General features: G+C 47.8%; 1 protein-coding gene across 4 annotated transcripts in view; it reads left to right on the forward strand.

Annotated features, from left to right (window-relative positions):
* arfgef3 (ARFGEF family member 3) overlaps positions 1 to 21,839 on the forward strand; it is an 89,829-nt gene that overhangs the window by 14,903 nt on the left and 53,087 nt on the right. For all 4 annotated transcript variants that reach the window (XM_078405436.1, XM_078405437.1, XM_078405439.1 and 1 more), the window contains 10 exons: positions 5,221 to 5,302; positions 6,334 to 6,465; positions 7,529 to 7,597; positions 8,243 to 8,365; positions 10,723 to 10,756; positions 11,416 to 11,500; positions 12,340 to 12,444; positions 17,165 to 17,489; positions 18,265 to 18,377; positions 20,118 to 21,010. In XM_078405436.1, the coding sequence (XP_078261562.1) occupies positions 5,221 to 5,302; positions 6,334 to 6,465; positions 7,529 to 7,597; positions 8,243 to 8,365; positions 10,723 to 10,756; positions 11,416 to 11,500; positions 12,340 to 12,444; positions 17,165 to 17,489; positions 18,265 to 18,377; positions 20,118 to 21,010 (1,961 nt within the window). The remainder of the gene's footprint in view (positions 1 to 5,220; positions 5,303 to 6,333; positions 6,466 to 7,528; positions 7,598 to 8,242; positions 8,366 to 10,722; positions 10,757 to 11,415; positions 11,501 to 12,339; positions 12,445 to 17,164; positions 17,490 to 18,264; positions 18,378 to 20,117; positions 21,011 to 21,839) is intronic.

Genomic DNA, 21,839 nt, shown 5'->3' on the forward strand with positions numbered 1-21,839 from the left:
CAACTGCGCCATATAATCACTGATTTCTGGACTGGCTTAAAGGTTCAACCAAGAAATGTTAATCCGTCAGTGACCAGCGCAGTCACATAAACCACTCTATGTGGCGTTACCTTGGATTGCACAACAATCTTGCACCATTCTGCTATTTTGCACTTGTCCTTGCATTTATTGTTGTATTATCATTGCCGTGTGTATACTGCTTATTCTGTGATCTTAATGTGAACAAGGAATTTCATTGCACCTTGGTGTATACGACAATAACTTAATTTGCTCTGATAGCATTGCAACATGTTAAATGCCACACCGATTACGACAGAGATACTCTCCATGGCTCAGTGAGTAAAGGCCCTGTCTCAGTTAGGCGTTTGTTAAGGCGACTGCCGGCGACTATCATAGTCGTAGCAGGTCGCCGAAAAAACGGTGACTGGATCCTCCTACGACAATGTGTACGACAAGCTGCAACAACCTACCACCTAGTCGACGTCAAGCTACGGCAAGCTACCGAAAACGGGCAACGTAATCGTCGCAAGTAGAATGTCCACCTGCGACCGCACCTATGATAACCTACCACCACAGAGGCGACATCCTACGACAACCGAAGTCAACCTACGTCTACAAGCTACGACAAACTATGACCCTGAAGACTGAAGACAACTGAAGACAATTCACGTTTCACCCACTTTCCCTATAAAAGGGGGTGTACGGTAGGGTTTCCAATCATTCTGCATCATGACTATTTGAAAGTGATGTCATGAGAAACTACTCTGAAATACAATAACTTCATACAGCAATTTTCCATCAAAATGTTAAGAATTTCCTTTATTGATACACAAACAAAATTTTTTAAAAGGTTGATAAGAATATACAACAGTGCATACAAAAATATTGTAATAAACTTCAATAAACTTCAATAAACTTCAAACTTTAAAATTCAAACTTTAAACAGAATACAAGTGCAAAAACATACAAAACCTAACATCATTTATGGACACATTACACTGATGGATGATCAGATCAAGTCCACACTTGGAATCCGCCGAAGTCAGCATCGGCGACAACCTTAATCACCTGGCCACAACCTGGCTACAACCTACGACACCTGGTGACAACCTACGTCACCTGGCGACAACCTGGCTACAACCTACGACAGCGGCCACGTCAGGAGACGTCAAGCAACGCTGATTGGCGTCAATCCAACAGTCGGCGAAAAATTTCAAGCCTTCACAAAATCCGGCGACGACCAGAAAAACGCTACGACTCTTTGGAGACTACTCACAACCATGCCCGTGACACCTCGGTGACCGTGCGGCGACAGCCTAGTCGCCTGTAGTCGCCTAAAAAAATCACCGAACTGGGACAGGACCTTAACTCACTCACTCCTGCATCAGGAAGGTTGTGAGCTCCCTCACCAGAGCCACTCCTGAGACTTGAGAGCAAGAAACTATACTCTGCACTCTGCACTCTGCATTTTCTCTTTGCTCTACCTATTGTACTTGTATTTGGCTTGAGAGTATTCATACTAAATATATAATATTATCTGATTTGATTGGATAGCATGCAAACAAAAGCTTTTCTCTGTGTGATAATAATAAATGTAATCTGAGTCTAAACCTAACTAACGCTAATCGCAGTAGTGAGGGAATGCCACAACCCTGAAGGTCATGTCTTTCAGATGAGACGTTAACGTGAGGCCCAACTCATTCAGGTAGATGTAAAAAATTCTATCCCACTAATCCAAAGAAGATTGTAAGGGAGTGCCCTGATCAGCTGTAGGGAAGTCAAAAACAAAATGGAGGTCTGATCCCGATAGATTTGAGCTCCCGTTTCATCACTGACTGAATCGGGGTAAACGCCAACATTTTTTACCAGGATGTTGTTTGGATTGGAGGACCTCAGTTATGGGGAAATACTAGATGAACTAGGCTTGTCTTCCTTGGAGAGAAGGAGCATGAGAGGTGACAATAGTCAAGTCAAGTCAATTTTATTTGTATAGCACATTTAAAAACAACCCACGTTGACCAAAGTGCTGTACATTTGATTAGGTTCCAATAGAAAAAAAATGAAAACATACAGTAGCACGCAAACAGTTCACAGCGCCTCCTCAATGAGCCTCAAACGCTAGGGAGTAGAAATATGTTTTGAGCCTGGACTTAAAGGAGTCGATGGAGGGGGCAGTTCTGATGGGGAGAGGGATGCTGTTCCACAGTCTAGGAGCTGCAACCGCAAAAGCGCGGTCACCCCTGAGTTTAAGCCTAGACCGCGGGATAGTGAATAGCCCCAAGTCGGCCGATCTGAGGGACCTGGAGTTAGAGAGGGGGGTTAGAAGATTTTTGATGTAGGGGGGGGGGGGAGTGTCCATTTAGGGCTTTATACGTGAATAGGAGGAGCTTGAAGTTGATTCTGTACCGTACAGGGAGCCAGTGGAGAGAGGCCAGAATCGGGGTGATGTGGTCCCTTTTACGGGTACCCGTCAGGAGTCTCGCTGTGGCGTTTTGGACCAGTTGCAGGCGGGACAGGGAAGATTGGCTGATAGACAATAGACAATAGGCAATAGGTGCAGGAGGAGGCCATTCGGCCCTTCGAGCCAGCACCGCCGTTCAATGTGATCCTGGCTGATCATTCTCAATCAGTAAACAAAAAGCTGCATAAAATCAAAAGTGTATAGATGGGATAGATAGTCAGAACACGTGTCCCATGACAGAAGTATCAAAGCAAGAGTTGAGAGGGAGGAGTTTTGAAGGGTGTTTGGGTGGAAAGTGTATTTACACAGAGAGTAGTTGATATCTAGAAGACAATCCATGAGAAGGTGGTGGAATCAGGTACATCACTACCTTTGAGACGTTTAGACAGGCACTTAAATCCAAAGGGGCATGGCTGTGTTCTGCAGCTGCGGCTCACCGGCTGTCTCTCTGTCTTTTTTTTGTTTTTTGTCTATTGTCATCGTTTAATGTACGTTTTGTTCTATTTTTAACTCTGTGTATGTGGGGGGGGTGGTGGGGGGGTTGGGGGAAACCTTTTTTCTAATCTCTTCCTCAACGGAGATGCGACCTTTACCGTGTCGTATCTCTGTTCGCGCTACGGCCTAACATCGTGGAGTCGGCGGCCTCCAGCTGGGATCGACCTTGAAGACTCCGGTCGCAGGGCCTGGACTTACCATCTCGGATGCTTCGGCCGTGGGCCCTGCAGACCGCAACATCGGGAGTTCGCAGGTCCCTGACTGGTGACCGGTTTTCGGGAGCTGCAGCCGTAGCAGCTTCGACCGCCCCGAAGCGCGAGGTACGATCGACCCGCTCGCAGGCCCTTCATCGCCCTGCGTGGTCTGGCCGCGGCACTTTCCATCGCCCGGTGGGGGCTCAGGACTTTCATCGGCCTGCTCGGCTCGGCCCTGGGACTTTCCATCGACCGGTGGGGGCTTCAAAAAGTTGGGAGCCTCGATCACCTCGTGGCACAACGGGAGAAGAATGAGGAGGAGATAAGACTTTTCTTTGCCTTCCATCACAGTGAGGGTGTGCCTAGAGCAATCACTGTGATGGCTGTTTGTGTAAAAATTGTATCTGTGTGTCCTGTGCTTTTTGTTGTCTACTGCCGGACCCTGACGTGAGAGGACGCTGGCGTTGTTTATTCGCCGCTTTTCCGTTAGGATAGTTTGTCTGTTTGTTTTTATGTTGATTGTTTTTGTAAAGCGCTTTGAGCACCCGATAAGGCGCTATATAAAATAAATGCTTATTATTATTATTATTATTATTAAATCGGCAAGGTAGTCGCAATGAGGACAATTGGGATGAGTGTAGATGGGCAAGAAAATCAGCATGGACGTGGTGGGACGAATGTCTTGTTTCTACCCCATACATTTGTGGGACTCTGTCCTGAATTAAAGCACCCAATCCATTTGACACTGAGCAAAGCTCCAACGTAGTTGGCGTACCCTCTGTGTCGCCCCACTCATTTAAAGATGGTCGGTAACTTATACTTAAAAATTATACTTTATGTTAACATTTATAAAATATTTAAATCATAGTCATAGAGTCTTACAGAGTGGAAACAGGCCTTTTGCCCCAACTTGCCCACACTGGCCAACATGTCCCATCTACACTCGCCCCACCTGCCTGTATTTGGCCCATATCCCTCTAAACCTGTCCTATCCATGTACCTGTCTAAATGTTTCTTAACTTTGCGATAGTACCTGCCTCAACTACCTCCTCTGGTTCCATATGCCCACCACCTTTTGTGTGAAAAATATACTCCTCACGTTCCTATTAAATCTCTCCCCCCTCACCTTAAACCAATGTTGGGGGAGTCCAGAACAAGGGGCCACAGTTTAAGAATAAGGGGTAGGCCATTTAGAACTGAGATGAGAAAAAACTTTTTCAGTCAGAGAGTTGTGAATCTGTGGAATTCTCTGCCTCAGAAGGCAGTGGAGGCCAATTCTCTGTATGCATTCAAGAGAGAGCTAGATAGAGCTTTTAAGGATAGCGGAGTCAGGGGTATGGGGAGAAGGCAGGAACGGGGTACTGATTGAGAATGATCAGCCATGATCACGTTGAATGGCGGTGCTGGCTCGAAGGGCCGAATGGCCTCCTCCTGCACCTATTGTCTATTGTCTATTATGTCCTCTGGTTTTTGATTCGTCTACTCTGGGCAAGAGTCTCTGTGAGTGTCCACGATCTGTTCCTCTCATGATTTCGCACACCTCTAAAGGATCACCCCAGATCCTCCTGCACTCCAAGGAATAAAGTCCTAGCCTGCTCAACCTCTCCCTATAGCTCAGGCCCTCGAGTCCTGGAACCATCCTCATAAATCGTCCCTGCACCCTGCAAATTAGTTTGAATAAGTTTTGAGTGTCCCTCTCTGATTATCAACGACTTTTAAAAATTACTCAAACAATGGACATTGTCAAAGGGTGTTCTGGAGCCAGGCTTCATGCATTGCCGACTGAGGTCCAGTGGATGCCTCAGGCCACCCCTGGGGGAGAGTTGCAGTTGTGAGGATGGGCTGTAACTAGTAAGCGTGGCCCAGAGAATGGCCTGGGGAGGAGATGGGCGATCTGGCCCATCACTGCTTGTGGGATCTTGCTGTGCATAGATTGCCCTCATTTTCAATGGTGTTTACACTTCAGATCCAGTGTTGAGAAAACAAGGTAAATGCAGAATTCTTCTTTCTAATCGTACAGCTTAGACTATTGTAAGTCATTGACTCATTCTCCTTGTGCCTTTGTGTTAGGGAGTGCTGCCTCATTCCCCTGAAACTTGCTTTGGAATCGAAGAACGTCAAACTAGCTCAGCATGCCTTGGCCGGAATGCAGGTTAGTACTGAAACCATCTCGGGAGCTGGAAAGCAAAAAGCTGCAGATGCTGCAAATCTGAGATAAAAAATAAACCAAAATGCTGTTGATCATCACTCGGGCAGGCAGCATGTGTGGAGAGAGGAACAGAATTAAAGGTTCAGAAAATGCTGGAGTAACTCAGCAGGTCGGGCAGCATCTCGGGAGAGAAGGAATGGGTGACGTTTCGGGTCGAGACCCTTCTTCAGACCCTTCTTCCATCAGTCTGAAGAAGGGTCTCGACCCGAAACGTCACCCATTCCTTCTCTCCCGAGATGCTGCCCGACCTGCTGAGTTACTCCAGCATTTTGTGAATAAATCGATTTGTACCAGCATCTGCAGTTATTTTCTTATAGAATTAAAGGTTCAGGTCGATGACCTTTTGTCCAGACCAAATGAAGGGTCTCGACCATAAATGGTGGCTGTCCACTTCACTCCTCAGATGCTGTTCAACCCATTGAGTTCCTCCGGCAGCTCTCCTTAGTTTTGCTCCGGATTCCAACATCTATGTCCCTGGTGCCTCCGACCATTTCTCAGACGGAGCTGCTGTCTGATGTGATGAGTGTCTCTTGGAATTTTCTGCTTTTATTTCAGATTCCCTTCAGTCAATTGCAAGGTTTAGATCACAAGAGTTCAGGCTCCTTCACGCACATCCGCTCACAATCACAGTCACACCACACGGAACAGGCCCTTCGGCCCACTCACTCCACGCAGACCATCCATCACCTGCTCACACTGGTTCAATGTTATCCTACTTGCTCATCCACTCCCTGCACACTAAGGGAAATTTATAGAGGCCAATTAACCCACAAATCTGCATGTCTTTGGGACATGGGAGGAAACCCAAGCGGTCACAGGGAGAACGGGCATTCTCCACGCCGACGGCATCCAACGTCAGGATCGAACCCGGATCTCTGGTGCCGCCGTTGGAGTGGGGGCGAGGGGTTTGAGGTGGAGGAGGTACGGGGTTCCTTGGCATTGGTGAGCTAACTTGCCTACCCTTTCCCCATTAGAAGCTGCTGGTGGACGAGAGGCTGGTGTCGAAGGCAGAGGAGCTGGAGGACAGGCAGCTGCTGAATCAGATGCTGGACTCCATGAAGGTCACGCCCTCGCTCAATGAGGACCTGCAAGTGGAAGTGATGAAGGTGCTTGCTGTGACTTAAAATCCTGACACACTGGGGTCACTGCTCCTTTCAAGGGGCTTTCTTGTGATGCCGTCTACAGACACAAAAGGGACCATGCTCCCATTTACTGTACAGTTACCACAAAGGAGATGTAGCGAGACATTGTATCTCCTTTTGGAATTAAAGTGGTTTCAGCCATTAAGCTGGAAAGAGTGCAGAGATTTATGTTGCCAAGACGCCAGCGCCGGAGCTATATAGGGAGAGGTTGGACAGGCTAGGACTTTATTCCTTGGAGCGCAGGAGGCTGATGCATTATCTTGCAGTGGTGTATAAATCATGAGGGACATAGATAAGATGAATGCATATTGTCTATTTCCGTGGTTTGGGGAATCAAATCCAGGAGGACATAGGTTTAAGGCGAGAGGGAAAAGATTTAATAGGAACCTGAGAGGCAACGTTTCACACAGAAGTTGGGGGTATGTGGAACGAGCTGCCAGAGGAAGTAGTTGAGGCAGATACAAAAACAACATTTAAATGACAGGTACATGGATAGGAAAGGTTTAGAGGACAATGCAGCATAATCGGGAAAATGTGACCAGCTTAGATGGGGGATCTTGGCTGTCATGGACAAGTTGGGCCAAAGGGCCTGTTTCCGTGCTGTATGACTCTGTAAGTGTAGAGACTTCAGTAGAAGTCCCAGTCTGATACTCCAGAGGACCACAGCTGGAGATGATATATCGCTGGAAAAATAGCCTGGCATTGGGTTGAAGAGGAGGGCTGTGGATGGTCATTTGTTGCGATGGTGAATGTAGTTTTGGCGCATTAAGGACATTAATAGAAATGGTGGCAGGGCGGATAAAGGAAGTGGGTTAGACGATTGGCCATGATCTTAATGGATGACGGAAAGGTTTAATGTCCTTTTCTTGCTGGTAATGTACTTATGGGGATCGGAAGCACTGTACCCAGCGCCCCAGGCATTACATGGTCCTCCCCAGATATAACACGGCCTGCAATACTGTTCAGAGGGGCCTGTGGTCTGCTAATTAACATCCTGCTAATGTTTCTGTTTCCTCTCTTATAAAAGGTGCTGCTTTGCATCACATATTCTTCGACGTTTGAAATAAATGGCAGTGCCATCCTGAAGATTGCTGAGGTAACACTAGACACTGCGTTTTTATTGTTGTTGTTCTTGTGCTTGGATGCATGTGCGCTTCCCTCTGTGTGGTCATGCATGTTTGTGTACGCGCACCGTTTGCAATTGCAAATGCATGGTCAATCGGATGCGCGCGCGCACACACACACACACACACACACACACACACACACACACACAAACGTGCACTGCCACACACACACACACACACACACACACACACACACACACACACACACACGTGCACTGCCACACACACACACACACACACACACACACACACACACACACAAACGTGCACTGCCACACACACACACACACACACACACACACACACAAACGTGCATTGCCACACACACACACACACACACACACACACACACACACACACACACACACACACACACACACACACACACACAACGTGCACTGCCACACACACACACACACACAAACGTACACTGCCACACACACACACACACACACACACACACACACACACACACACACACAACGTGCACTGCCACACACCAGGCCAGCTTCCACTGAAGTGGAAGTAGATTGTTCCCTCACCAGTGTGTGAGATCTGTCCGAGGGACAGTCAGCTGCTGCTCACAGCCCCCTCTCTCTGTTGTTACCAACCAGGTTTGCATCGAGACTTACGTCACCAGCTGTCACCAGCGCAGTATCAACACTGCCGTGCGGGCTACCCTCAGCCAGATGTTCGGCGACCTGGCTCAGCAGCTGCGCATGAAGCAGGAGAACGAGGTGAGCCAGCTTCAACAACCACGGCAGGTGTCACTGCCGTCTGTCCCTCAGTGGCATCTGGCTGAGAGCAGGAGGGGACCCACATCTTCCAAGCGCAGCAGAGTCAAACACAAAGTGTTGGAGTAACTCAACAGGTCGGGCAGCGCCCCTGGAGAATGTGGACATGTGACATTTTGGGTCGGGACCCTTCTTCAGATAGGTTCCTGACCCGAAATATCACCTCTCCATGTTCTCCAGAGATGCTGCCTGACCCACTGAGTTACTCCAGCACTTTATGTTCTTTATTGAAAACCAGCATCTGCATTTCCTTGTATCTACACAGCAGATTCAACCTCTGCCATTCAAGATGGTAGTTATTGCCGTGCGTAGACCAGACTAGTGGGCAGTGACTACCACAAACAGTGCAGGGTCAATTTACTGAGGTGATACCTTGCCAAGATGAAGTCACCTAAGAATGCATATTTTTATGGTGGAGATTGACGGATTCTTGATTAGTGCCGGTGTCTGGTTTTGGGGAGAAGACAGGAGAATGCTGAGAAAGATAGATCAGCCATGTTTGAATGGTGGAGTAGACTTGAAGGGCCAAATGGCATAATTCTGCTCCAATAACTAAACAAAAATTGAAATAAATAAGAAGGGAGATTATAGACTGCACATGACTTTACACTGACTCAGGGATGATTTGTTTGACATTTCAAAATATCAACTTGGATATGAATATTGGAGGTACGATTATTATTCTTATGTGTGATGTGAAAGTTGGTGGTATTTTGGATAGCGAGTGAGGTTGTCTAAAGCTACAGCAAGATGTAGGCCAGAAAGAAAGTTGAGCGGAGAATTGGTAGATGGAATCTAATCCTGTCAAGTGAAAGATGATGTTCTCTGGAAAGTCAAATATGTGCAGGACATTGAGTAAATGGCAGGGTGCTAAAGAATGTTGATGAACAGAGGTCAAGGGTCCGAGTCCATAGTTCCCTGAAAGTGGCAACACAGGTCGATGAATGGTGAAGGAGGCATATGGCATGCTTTCTTCAAATGTTGGGGCATAGAATATAAGTAAGTGTTGCAGGATCTTGACCCAAAACCTGAACCATCGTTCTGCCTCTACAGGTACTGCTTGATCCACTAAGTTTTTCCAACAGTATATATTTTGCTCCAGATTTCAGCATCTGCAATCTCTTGTGTCTCCATAGATTTTAAGTGTGGGAAAGTTACGTTGCAACTTCACAAAACATTCGTTAGGCTCCAGTTGCTGTTCTGGTAACCACACTATAAGAAAGATATGGTTGTGCTGGAGAGAGTGCAGATGAGATTCGCCTGGATGTTGCTTGAACTGGAGGATTTTAGTTATGGGGAGATTGAGGGGCAAGGCTGGCAGGAATGGGAAACCCTGTATTACGAGAGAAATTGAGGCTTTGTTCAAGGAAAAAGGAGCCATACTATGTCAGGTGAATCTGTTGAAGTGCATAGAGTGCAAAAGGGGGACATGAGATAGATTTGGCAGATAAGACAGAGGAGAATCCAAAGAGATTCTACAAGCATATTCAGGGTAAAAGAGTAACAAGGAAGGTAATAGGGCCCCTTAAAGATAAACACGGTGTGAAATAAATTAACCCCATCTGTATTTACTGTGAAGAAAGACATGAATGCTAGGGAACTCGGCGTTAATAGTCTGGAAGAAAGTGCACATTGCAGAAGAGAAGGTGCTGGTGGTCTTAAGGTAGATAAATCCCTGGTACCTGATCAAGTGTATCCTAGAAAATTGTGGGAAGCTAGGGAAGAAATTGTGGGGCCACTGGCTGAGATATTTCTGTCTTCAACCCCCATGGTTGAGTTTCTGGATGACTGGAGGGTGGCTAATCTTATGCCTGTATTGAAGAAACCCCCAAGGAAAAGCCTAGGAACTACGGACTTTTTCTACTTCGATATAAAGAGGCCATTAAAAAATTAGGACTTTTTTTTTCCGAAAGATCATTTAAAGCTCATCCATTTTATTATAAATCTGAGCTATAGTTTTGTTAATGAAGGGTATTAAGGGATGGCATTGGTACTGATATTGGTAATATTGGCATTGATCTATTATTGTAACGTGTATGAGATACAGTGAAAAATTTTGATTTGTGTGCTGTCATAACATGCATGCATACATCAGGTCGGGCAAAAGAGAAAATAAACAGAGCAGAATGTAGTGATACAGCTACAGAGAAGGTGCAGGAAAAACAAACGATGATGGGGGGGAAGAGCTCATGAAACACAGATCAGATTGAAAGATGGAGCAATGTCCTCTGTGTCTGTCACAGTTTGGTGGTAAAGTAGCGATTGCCTGACCCTGACTAATGCCTTTTTTCCTCTTGCAGAACGAGGGTGGACAGGAGGAATCCCACAACAAAGGTAATCTCTCAGCATGGTGGTGGAGGTGAAACTCTCGATGGATATGTTGGGCTAAATCACAGAACCCAACGTAGGAGACCATTAGATGTGAAAACTTTCCCTCCTCGTAGTTATCCAATGTGGGTATTCTGACAGCAACCCCCAAACCCAAGGTCAAGGATATCCCACCATCTCTTACTTGCAATCGAAAATGTCTGATATGTTCACACACCGCCTGGGGAGGCCATTCAGTCCATCAGCCTATGTTAACTGATGGATCCAACCAGTACCATTCCACCACTGGTTTCCTTACAACCTATTTTCTCTTACATTTCAATCAAATCACCCATTTCCCTACCATTCTCCTGCCACCCACCTACACACGGCATCCTGTGGTGGTAATCTAACCTGCCAGCACGTCAGGATGTGGTAGAAAACTGGAGGAAACCCAAAGTAGTCTCGGGGGGAACATGCAGTCTCCACCAATACAACGTCCAAGGTCAGCATTGTACTCTGGTTGCCAGAGTTGTGAAACAGCAGCACGACCTGCTGCCCCACCGTGCCGTTGTATTCTCCCTCCAACTATCTGAGTCACTGGTGGTTACTGCTCTCCTCGGAGTTTGTCGTGCCGCAGGTCTGTGAATTGTTTTAAACCCGGTCATGTTGGACTCTTGTTTCAGACCAGTCGATCTCCGCTGAGGCACTCTGTGAAGACGTGGTCTCTGTGCTCTCTGTCCTTTATGAGAAGCTGCAACGGGTTGTGAAGTAAGTGGACCGGAGCAGAATTCTGCATCCCGAGTACAAAGACATACCCAGGATCTTTCATCCGGGGTAGACACAAAATGCTGGGGTATCTCAGTGGGACAGGCAGCATCTCTTCAGACTGAAGAAGGGTCTCGACCCGAAATGTCACCCATTCCTTCTCTCCAGAGATGCTGCCTGTCCCGCTGAGTTACTTCAGCATTTTGTGTCTACCTTCGATTTAAACCAGCATCTGCAGTTCTCTCCTACACTCTTTCATCTGGGCCTGCGGGGCTTTTTAATCAACCAACTGATGGCGAGGCTTAAGTGGGGCAGTGGCGAAGGGGAAGAGAGGGAATGAAAGGGAAATATGGGACTCAAGGATGGCAGACGAGTGTACGGAGGATGGGAAAGGAGCAGGGTGATGGGACATGGTGGGGAAAATGTGTGTACACCAAGGTGGGAGGGGAAAGAAAGGGGGTTATAACATGAATTTGAAGATTTCAGTGATCGTACCATTTGATTGTAAACTACCCAGGTGGAATAAGAGGTGTTGTTCCTCTGGTTTGTACATGGCCTCACTCTGGCAATGGAGGAGGCCCAAGACAGAAAGATCGGTATGGGAATGGGCAAGGGAATTAAAATGGTGAGCAACCGGGAGACCCCATAGGATCAAGTGTAGGTGTTCGGCGAAACTATTACTCAGTCCATGCTTGGTCTCAATGGTCTGTTTTCTGGACTTTGCATCCGAGTCCAACTGCTACCCCTCTTACTGCGGGCTGGGGGGGATTGATACCCCTCGCTGGGAAACCTCCTCGCCGCTCAGGAGGGAGCCTGCTCTTACCTTGATCTCTGCCTTTCAGAGACAGCCAACACATGCAACTCTTGTACCTGGAGTGCATCCTCTCCATGTTCAGCAGCTCTTCCCCCCTCATGCATCACCACAAGGGCTTCACCGACCTGCTGTGGTGAGTACAGCCGCCTCCTTATTCACAGTCTCTCACATTTTGATCTCTGTCCCTCTTCTTTCACCACCTGTTCCTGAGACATCGTTCATCGGTACCTCACTGCTGTGGCGTTTAATTATAGTACTTCAGTGCATCTGAGTAGCGATTAATTATTTGACTGGAGGGAATTATACAGATTCCTGGACTTGGACACGGTTTCAAAGTTTGCGCTTAACTCTCTGAAAGTGACAACACAAGTAGATAGAGTGATAAGGAAAGCATATGGTATCATGTAATAAAAAAAGAACTGCAGATTCTGGTTTATACCAGAAATAGACACAAAATGCTGGAGTAACTCAGCAGGTCAGGCAGCATCTCTGGTGAAAATGGATAGGCGACGTTCTGGGTCAGGATGCCGCCTATACATTTTGACCAGAAATGCTGCCTGACCTGCTGAGTTATTCCAGACTTTTGTGCCTATCCAAGGCATATGGTATGGTATGGTATGCTTGCCTTCCATCGGTCAGAGCATTGAGTGTGAGTCAGGAAGTCATATTGCAGCTTTCAAAAACTTTGGCGACGCCTTATTTGGACTATTGCGTGCAGTTCTGGTTGCTCCCACGATAGGAATGATGTGGAGGCTTGGAAGCTGGAGAAGAAATTTACCAGGATGCTGCCTGGATTAGAGGATATTAGCTGTAAGGAGAGGTTGGACAAAACATATTGATTTCTCTGGAGCTTCGGAGGCCCAAGGGACCTGATAGAAGTTTGCAAAATTATGAGAGGCATATATAGGGTACACACTCAGAATCTTTTTCCCTGCGTGGAAATATCAAATACTCCGGATATATGATATGATATGATATGATAGAGGTCGTAGCTTTAAGGACAGAGGGGGATAGGTTAAAGGAAATACGCGGGGCAAGTTTCTTTACACAGAGAGTGGTGGGTCCCTGGACTGCGCTGCCAGGAGTATTGTTGTAAGCAGATACCGTACGAAAGTGGCATTTAAGAAGCTTTTAGATAGGCACATGGATATACAAGGAATGTAGGGATATGGATACATAGAAACATAGAAAATAGGTTTAGGAGGAGGCCATTCGACCCTTCGAGCCAGCACCACCATTCGTTGTGATCATGGCTGATCATCCACAATCAGTAACCTGTGCTCAACTTCTCCCCATATCCCTTGATTCCACTAGCCCCCAGAGCTCTATCTAACTCTCTCAAATTCATCCAGTGATTTGGCCTCCACTGCCCTCTGTGGCAGAGAATTCCACAAATTCACAACTCTCTGGGTGAAAAAGTTCCTTCTCACCTCAGTTTTAAATGGCCTCCCCTTTATTCTTAGACGGTGGCCCCTGGTTCTGGACTCCCCCCACATTGGGAACATTTTTCCTGCATCTAGCTTGTCCAGTCCTTTTTTCATTTTATATGTCTCTATAAGATCCCATCTCATCCTTCTAAACTCTATTGAATACAGGCCTAGTCTTTTCAATCTTTCCTCATATGACAGTCCCGCCATCCCATGGATCAATCTCATGAACCTACGCTGCATTGCCTCAATTACAAGGATGTCCTTCCTCAAATTAGGAGACTAAAACTGTACACAATACTCCAAATGTGGTCTTACCAGGGTCCTATACAACTGCAGAAGAACCTCCTTACTCCTATACTGAAATCCTCTCGTTATGAAGGCCAACATGCCATTAGCTTTCTTCACTGCCTGCTGTATCTGCATGCTTACTTTCAGTGACTGATGTACAAGCACACCCAGATCTCGTTGCACCTTCCCTTTTCCTAATCTGACATCATTCAGATAATAATCTACCTTCCTATTCTTGCCACGAAAGTGGATAACCTCACATTTATCTACATTATACTGCATCTGCCATGCATCTGCCCACTCACTCAACCTGTCCAGGTCACCCTGCAACCTCCTAATATCCTCTTCACAGTTCACACTGCCACCCAGCTTTGTGTCATCTGCAAACTTGCTAGTGTTACTTCTAATTCCTTCATCCAAATCATTAATATATATGGTAAATAGTTGCAGCCCCAACACCAAGCCTTGCGGCACTCCACTCACCACTGCCTGCCATTCTGAAAAGGACCCGTTTATTCCTACTCTTTGCTTTCTGTCTGCCAATGAATTCGCTATCCATGTCAACACCCTACCCCCAATACCATGTGCTCTAATTTTGCTCACCAATCTCCCATGTGGGACCTTATCAAAGGCTTTCTGAAAGTCTAGATACACTACATCCACTGGGTCCCCTTCATCCATTTTACTTGTCGCATCCTCAAAAAATTCCAGAAGATTAGTCAAGCATGATTTCCCCTTCATAAATCCATGCTGACTTGGGCTTATCCTTTTACTGCTATCCAAATTGTGTACAGGCAGTAGATATTAATTTAATTTGGCATCAGGTTCAGCACAGATATTGTGGGCTAAAGGGCCAATTCCCTTATTGTACTAAGGTAGACACAAAATGCTGGAGTAACTCAACGGGTCAGGCAGCATCTCTGGAGAGAAGGAATGTTCGATGCCAGCTCTTTTCAATAGCTTTCTAATTAGTTCTGAGTGGATTTTCTGAGGAGACTGAAGAAGATTTGCCAGAACTCTTTGATTTGGAAGAATGAGAGTAATCCTACGACACACACAAATTTGAGTGGCATGGCTGGGTGGAAGTCGAGAAGCAGTTTGCTCTGGCTGATTCTGGAGCTCGGGGACTCGGCCTCAGAGTAACCGTTTCACAATTGCGGACTGAGAATAGAATTTTTTTTATGGAGAAGGTAGTAATTTTTTTAAACTCTTTCCTGTAGGGAGCTGTAGCAATTGAGTGCACTCAGAAGTAAGGTTGATGAGAACATAGAACATAGAACAACAGTACTGCACAGGCCCTTTGGCCCACAATGTCGGTACTAAACATGATGCCAAAATCAACCCTGCACATAGTCCATATCCCTCCACTCTGTGCATATCCATATTCCTATTCAAAACTCTCTTAAATACCACTATAATATCCACTTCCAGCATCACCACCCGGCAGTGTGTTCCAGGCACTCACCATCCTCTGTAAAATCTTGCCCTGCACATCTTTAAAAATTCCCCCTCTCACCTGAAAGCTGTTCCTTCTGATGTTTCCACCCTGGGAGGAAGGTTCTGACTGTCTGATTAGTTGTTTTTTTATTAAATGTCAACAGAATAAGAGGAAATGGGCAAGAGGCAGGAAAGTGGACAAGGTGGAGGATCATCATGATCTTCCTGAACGGCAGAGCAGGCCCAAGGGGCTGCGTGGCCTACATCAGCTATCTTTAAACCAGCCGGGCAGGACAATGCAGTCAGCCCTTGGAGATACACATATCCCACCCAGCTCCCGATGAAGGTCAGCCTCAGTCACCCTTGGCCACCTTTCTTAGATGCACGAGTCGCAGTGAGATAACCTCCACTACTGGCCAATCTTTCACATCTCCACCTCGCCCCTTGTAGTAGAACTAATCAGAAGGCTTTTGGAACGTTATAGCGTGGATACGATGGACCAAATTGCCTCATTTTATGCCAGTAATGAAAGGGAAGTGTGCGTAAATCTTGTCGGAATGGGTGTGTGACCATTCTGTGTTTCAACCAGGGAAGGAGGCCGTTCGGCCCATTAAATCTCTAATGGATCTGGTTTGAGGAAACTACAATTCAATGATGTCAATAAAAGCTGGCCTTCCCGATGGCACCCATGCCCCACAAAATTAATAAATAATATAAAGTCTATTTCTAAACTGTTGATAAAAACTTGGAGAGGGGGAAATGATTTTGGGGAATTGTTTTTGTTGGTGGAACGTTTGCAATAGGGAGGTGAGGAATCCCTCCAACCAGCATTAGCAGCAAACCTGCCAGCACCTGAGATGTCCACAGTAAAGCCAAAGTGATGGGGGCTTACAGTGCAGAACCAGAGGCCAAAGTGAGTCAGTGTGGGATGTTCTGGCGTATTGGTGATGAAATGTCAGATGAAACCTGTACTATTGGCAGTGTTTGAAGTCACTAAGGTATTTAAACTACCTTCAGCTCTGTATGGAAATGTAGCATTGGCCCTGCACTCCCCACTATGACTGAGTGTCCCCAGCTCCAGCCCATCTCCCCACAATGACAGCACCCCCTCTTTGCGGCTGGTCAGGGAAAGAAGGCTTGCATCCACCAGTTTACGATCAGCCGAGTCTAGCTGGTGTACTAGTAAGGAATTGATTTGGCGATCAGAGCCTTTTAGTCTTGCTGGTAAGCCTTGTTAATAATCAGTGAAGCGAGTATTAATGATCAGTCACCGAGTGAAGTTCGTATTAGTAATTAGTGACCAGACAACTATGGCAACTGCCTGATTCAAGGAGGGACGATCTGCCGCACTGACTTGCCCTGGACTATTTGTGAATCCAGTCCATAGAAAACATTAAGACTTGTAGACCTCAACAGTCTGCGGCAGCTCAACAGCTCATGTGAGTCAGGGATGGCAATAACTGCGAGCCACCCATCATCCAGGAACCAGTACAAAACCCTGGGGGTCCTGGATATTTTCCTCTTGAGTGTTGCTTCCACCTGTCTCTTCCTGTGTGCTGTTCCATCACCTTGACTGAGCCTGTCGCACCCCACAGATTCTCAATGCCATCCTGCAAAGTGTCTGGAGGTCAGTTCTCAGGCGCTATATAAGCTTGGGCTGTTCCAGTCCGTGCCCTTGAATCGATTGTGTTGTTGCAGGAGGCAGCTCTGTCCGGCGCTGATAGTCATCCTGGGCAACCCCATCCACGACAAGACCATCTCGTCTGCCCACGGGGCCTCTTCGGCAGAGAGCGAGGCCACTCTTACCGGGGTCTCTGACCACGGCCGAGGGTCCGGCTGCTCGTCCATGGCCCCAGCTCTCAGCGGGCCGGTGGCACGCACCATATACTACATCGCAGTGGAGCTGGTCCGACTGGTGGGCTGCCTGGAGTCACTGAGGCCCGTGCTGCAGTCACTGTACCATCGGCTGCTGCTCTACCCACCCCCACAGCACAGGGTGGAGGCCATCAAGATCATGAAGGAGGTAAAACTGCATCTGCTAGAAAAAGGGGTGTCTGTGTGCACAGGGGAGAGTGTGTATTGTGTTAGTGACTGTGTTTGTGTGTGCGTGACTGAGTGTATGTGTGTGTTTGTGTGTGTGTGACTGAGCATGTGTGTGTGTGTGTTTGTGATTGGATTACGTGTTGTATGAGTATGGGTCTATTTTGTGTGTGTGAGACATTGTGATTAAGTGCGTATGTGCATGTGTTGTGCGTGTGCCTGTTTATCTGTATCAGTTTATCAGTTTAGTTTATTGTCACATGTACCGAGGTACAGAGAAAAACTTAAGTTGCGTGCTAACCAGCGTACACAGTTCCAGCGTCTGTTCGATTATACCTACCTCTTGTGACGTTGGGCACTGTACCGCTGCAAGAGGGCTGTATAGTTGCAGCGAGTGGTATACAAGAACATTAGAAGAAGGAACAGGAGCAGGCCATTGGCTCTTGAGCATGCTCCCCCATTCATCACAATCACGGCTGATCTTTCACCTCAACTCCATTTTCCATATCCATGGCTTCCCTCAATAACAAGTAATCTGGGATTTTGCTTGACCACGTCTTTCCAAAAAAGAATCCATGCCTACTTCCACAAAGTTCCCTCAGAGCCAGCGCCAGTAATGTTGGGATGTTATTTGTGCTCCGTTCTCTGGATTGAGACTTAAAACCCGCGGCTTCTTCAGCTGGATGTGAGAGTGTGTCTGACAAAAGATGTTTGATGCCTTTTCCCGCACTAATGCCTGTCTGATTCCACCGGCACAGATTCTCAGCAGCCCCCAACGCCTATACGATCTCGCTGGGCCCACCGTGTATGAAGGGGAGACCAGGAGGCGTTCCAGTCAGCGAAGGAAGTCACACTTGGATCTTCACAAGATGTAAGTCACCTGCTCAGTGCTTATCTTGGACCTACCCAGAGTTAACTCTGAACTTCGTCTTATCCACCTTCATCCCATGATCCATAAACTCTTTGCCTCGCCAATTGAAATTTTCAGTTGACTCCTCCTCCACCAGAATTCTTCTCCTCTTCTGCACCAGTTGCCCGTTCCCAGTTTCCTGACCTTTCCAAAATGCTTCTACCTCCCTTATATACTCCCAGTGCCAACTGGATTAGAAGACATTAGCCACAAGGAGTGGTTGGTAAACTTGAATTGTTTCCTCTGGAGCATCTGAGGTTGAGGGGAAAAACAAGTTTATAAAATTATGAGCGGCATGGATATGGTAGGCAGTCAGAACCTTTTTCCCAGGATGGAAATGTCCAATACTCCAGGGCATAGTTTTAACTCTTCCTTATATCCCTGCTTGACCTCCTACTCCTCACGTTCAACATCTGCCCTCTGGTTCTAGAGACGTTTGGAGACACAAGTGAGAGCAGTTGCTGATGTCTGAAACAAAACAAAATGCGGGTTGAACAGCATGTGTGAAGGCAAAAGGTATAAGTTGACATTCTGGGTCAGGTTTTAATACGGTCTCAACTTACACTTGTTGCCTCTACGATGTTGCCTGACCTGCTGAGTACCTATGTCGTATGGTTTTGATGACATTGTTCCTGGAGAACATGAAACATAAATGGGTACAGCACAGGAACAAGCCCATCGGCCCACAACGTCTGTGCCGAACATGGTGCCCAAGTTAAACTAGTCTCTTTGGCCTGCATGTGCTCCAATGCCCCCCCATTCCCAGTATGTCCATGTGCCTATTTACAGGTCTCTTAAACACCACTATTATATCTGCGATCACAACCACCCTGGCAGTGTGTTCCAGGCACCCATCATTCTCTGTGTAAAAAAACAAACATGCTCTGCACATCTCCTTTAAACTTTCCACCTCTGACCTTCAAGATATGCCCCCTGATCTTTGACATTTTCACCTGGGGAAAAAGCCTCTGACACTCCAGAGAAAACAATCCAAATTTACTCAACATCTCCTTATAGCTAATAGCCTCTAATACAGACAGCATTCTGGCAAACCTCTTCTGCATCCTCTCTAAAGCCTCCACTAACGTGGCAACTAGAACTGCAGATAACACTCCAAATGCGGGCTGGATAGTTTTTTTTTAAGCTGCAACATGACTTCCTGACTCTAGTACTTGATGCTGTAGCATTCAGGGAGCTATGGACTTGGACCCCAAGATCCCTCTGTATGTCAATGCTGATGAAGGGCCTTGTTGTTAGCTGTATACTTTCCTTTTACATGACTGCATTTACTGATGTTGCCCTGCATACAGGAGGTCCTTTATCAGCGCACTAGAACTGGGGGAGGTGTGTGGGACGAGGGGGTGGAGGGGTGGGGAGAAGGGGGGGGCTGAAGTGGCTGGTGGGGAGCTGAGGTGAGGGGTGAGGTGGGTGAGGTGCATGGGGAGGGGGGTGAGGTGGGTAGGGGTTGATGTGCAATGGGTGAAGGGGGATGGTGGGTGGGGGGGGGGGCTGAGGTGGGTGGGGGGGGTGAGGTGGGTGGGGGGGTGGTGAGGTGGGTGGGGTGGGAGTTGGTGTGCGATGGGTGAGGTGGGTGGGGGGGTGGGGAATGAGATAGGTGGGAAGATTTGTTTGGTTGATGTGGAGGAGGCGGTGGGTTGTTTGTTTGCCAGTTCTCACCCCCCGTGCATCCCTTCCCCACAGAATCATGGATGGTATGACGGAGGCCTGCATGAAGGGGGGCATTGAGGCCTGCCACTCGGCCGTGTCCTGCGTCTGTGCTCTGCTGGCTGGCCTGGAGCAGCTGAGCCAGGGCGGGGGCCTGTCCGAGGACCAGGTGCGGCACCTGTTGAAGCACGCGGAGGAGCTGAGGGGCGGCACCGAGTCGGCCCGCGAGTCGATGGAGATCAGCGAGGCCGACTTCCGCTGGCAGCGGCGGGTGTTGTCCACCGAGCAGGCCCAGTGGGAGCCCGGCGCGGGCAAGAGCCCGGACGTCAGCATCAGCGTCACCGCGGAGACGGGCCGCACCACACCAGAGGAGGCGGACCCCCGCGAGTACCCGGGCGGGACGGACGCGGCCGAGGCCCCGTGCAGGGCGGCGCCGCTGGGGGCCGAGGAAGGAGACCACCCCGACCCGGCCCACGGGGCCAACAACGGCACCCACCCCTATGTGGACTTTGCCAACTTGCTGTCGGTCGACCCCAGGACCGGCCGCCCGCCGGGCTCCCGCTACAGCGAGAGCAACTTCAGCGTGGACGAGCAGGACGCCTCAAGGACCGAGTTCGACTCGTGCGACCAGTACTCGATGGCGGCCGAGAAGGACTCGGGCAGGTCGGACGTTTCGGAGATCGGCTCGGACAACTCGTTGGCAGAGGAGGAGCAGGGACCCCGCGACTTCCCCGGCCACCGCTCACTGCACGGTACCACCCTAACCCTCAAGGCCCTCAGGAACCAGGAGGCTGACCAGCACAGTGCCCGAATCTTCGTGCAATCGCTCGTCACCATTCTCCCTCGCCTCCTCTCCCTCCCGCGCATGGACGAAGTCGACTCTTCTCTGCAGAGCTTCGCCTCCGTCTTCTGTTCAGGGCTGCAGTCAGGTACACCCCCAACCCAACCACCCCATCCTAACCCCAACACACAATCTTCTGGGGGTTTGACGGCACTTTTCCCAACATCCCCTAGAAACTGTGTGGTCACTGTTGCAATTGTAGGACAGATGGCACCGACTATGAAACACCTCATTCAGACAGCTCCCATTCAGATGGCATAGTCTCACCCTGATCTTGGAGAGATCCAGCACAGAAACAAGCTCTTCGGCCCACCTTGTCCATGCCAACCATGTTGGCAAACTTCGATAGTTTCATTTGTCTGCATTTGGCCCATGCCTCTCTTAATGATCCCTAAACATATATCGGTCCAAATGTCTTTTAAAAGTCCTAATTGTATCTGCCTAATCTGACAAACAAAATGGCCTTTCTCTGCGCTATTGTAAGAATGATATGGATTGTTATGAAGATCTTACCAAGTATGTCAGTTGGCTACCTGGGGAGATGGCAAGAGCTGTCACTTTTGAGTCATAAAGCTATAACACATGGAAACAGGCCCTTTATCCCATCTTGTCCATGCCAACCAAGTTGGCATTCTGGGCCATTTGCCTGCATATGGCCATATTATTCTCAACCATTCCTATCCACATATAGGTCCAAATGTCTTTTGAAAGTTGAAGTTGTATCTGATTCTTTAGCTTCCTCTGGCACCTCATTCCAGATACAGACTACAAAGTTGTCCCAGTGATTCATCTTAAATATCTCCCCTCTCACCTTAAGCCTCTGCTCTCTAGTTTTAGAATCCTCTACTCTTGGAGAAAAAAGCTGTGAGCATTCACTTTATTAATGCCCCTCATGATCTTGCACACGTCAATAAAGT

This window comes from Rhinoraja longicauda, chromosome 9, assembly GCF_053455715.1.
Source record: "Rhinoraja longicauda isolate Sanriku21f chromosome 9, sRhiLon1.1, whole genome shotgun sequence".
NCBI classification, from domain to species: domain Eukaryota; kingdom Metazoa; phylum Chordata; class Chondrichthyes; order Rajiformes; family Arhynchobatidae; genus Rhinoraja; species Rhinoraja longicauda.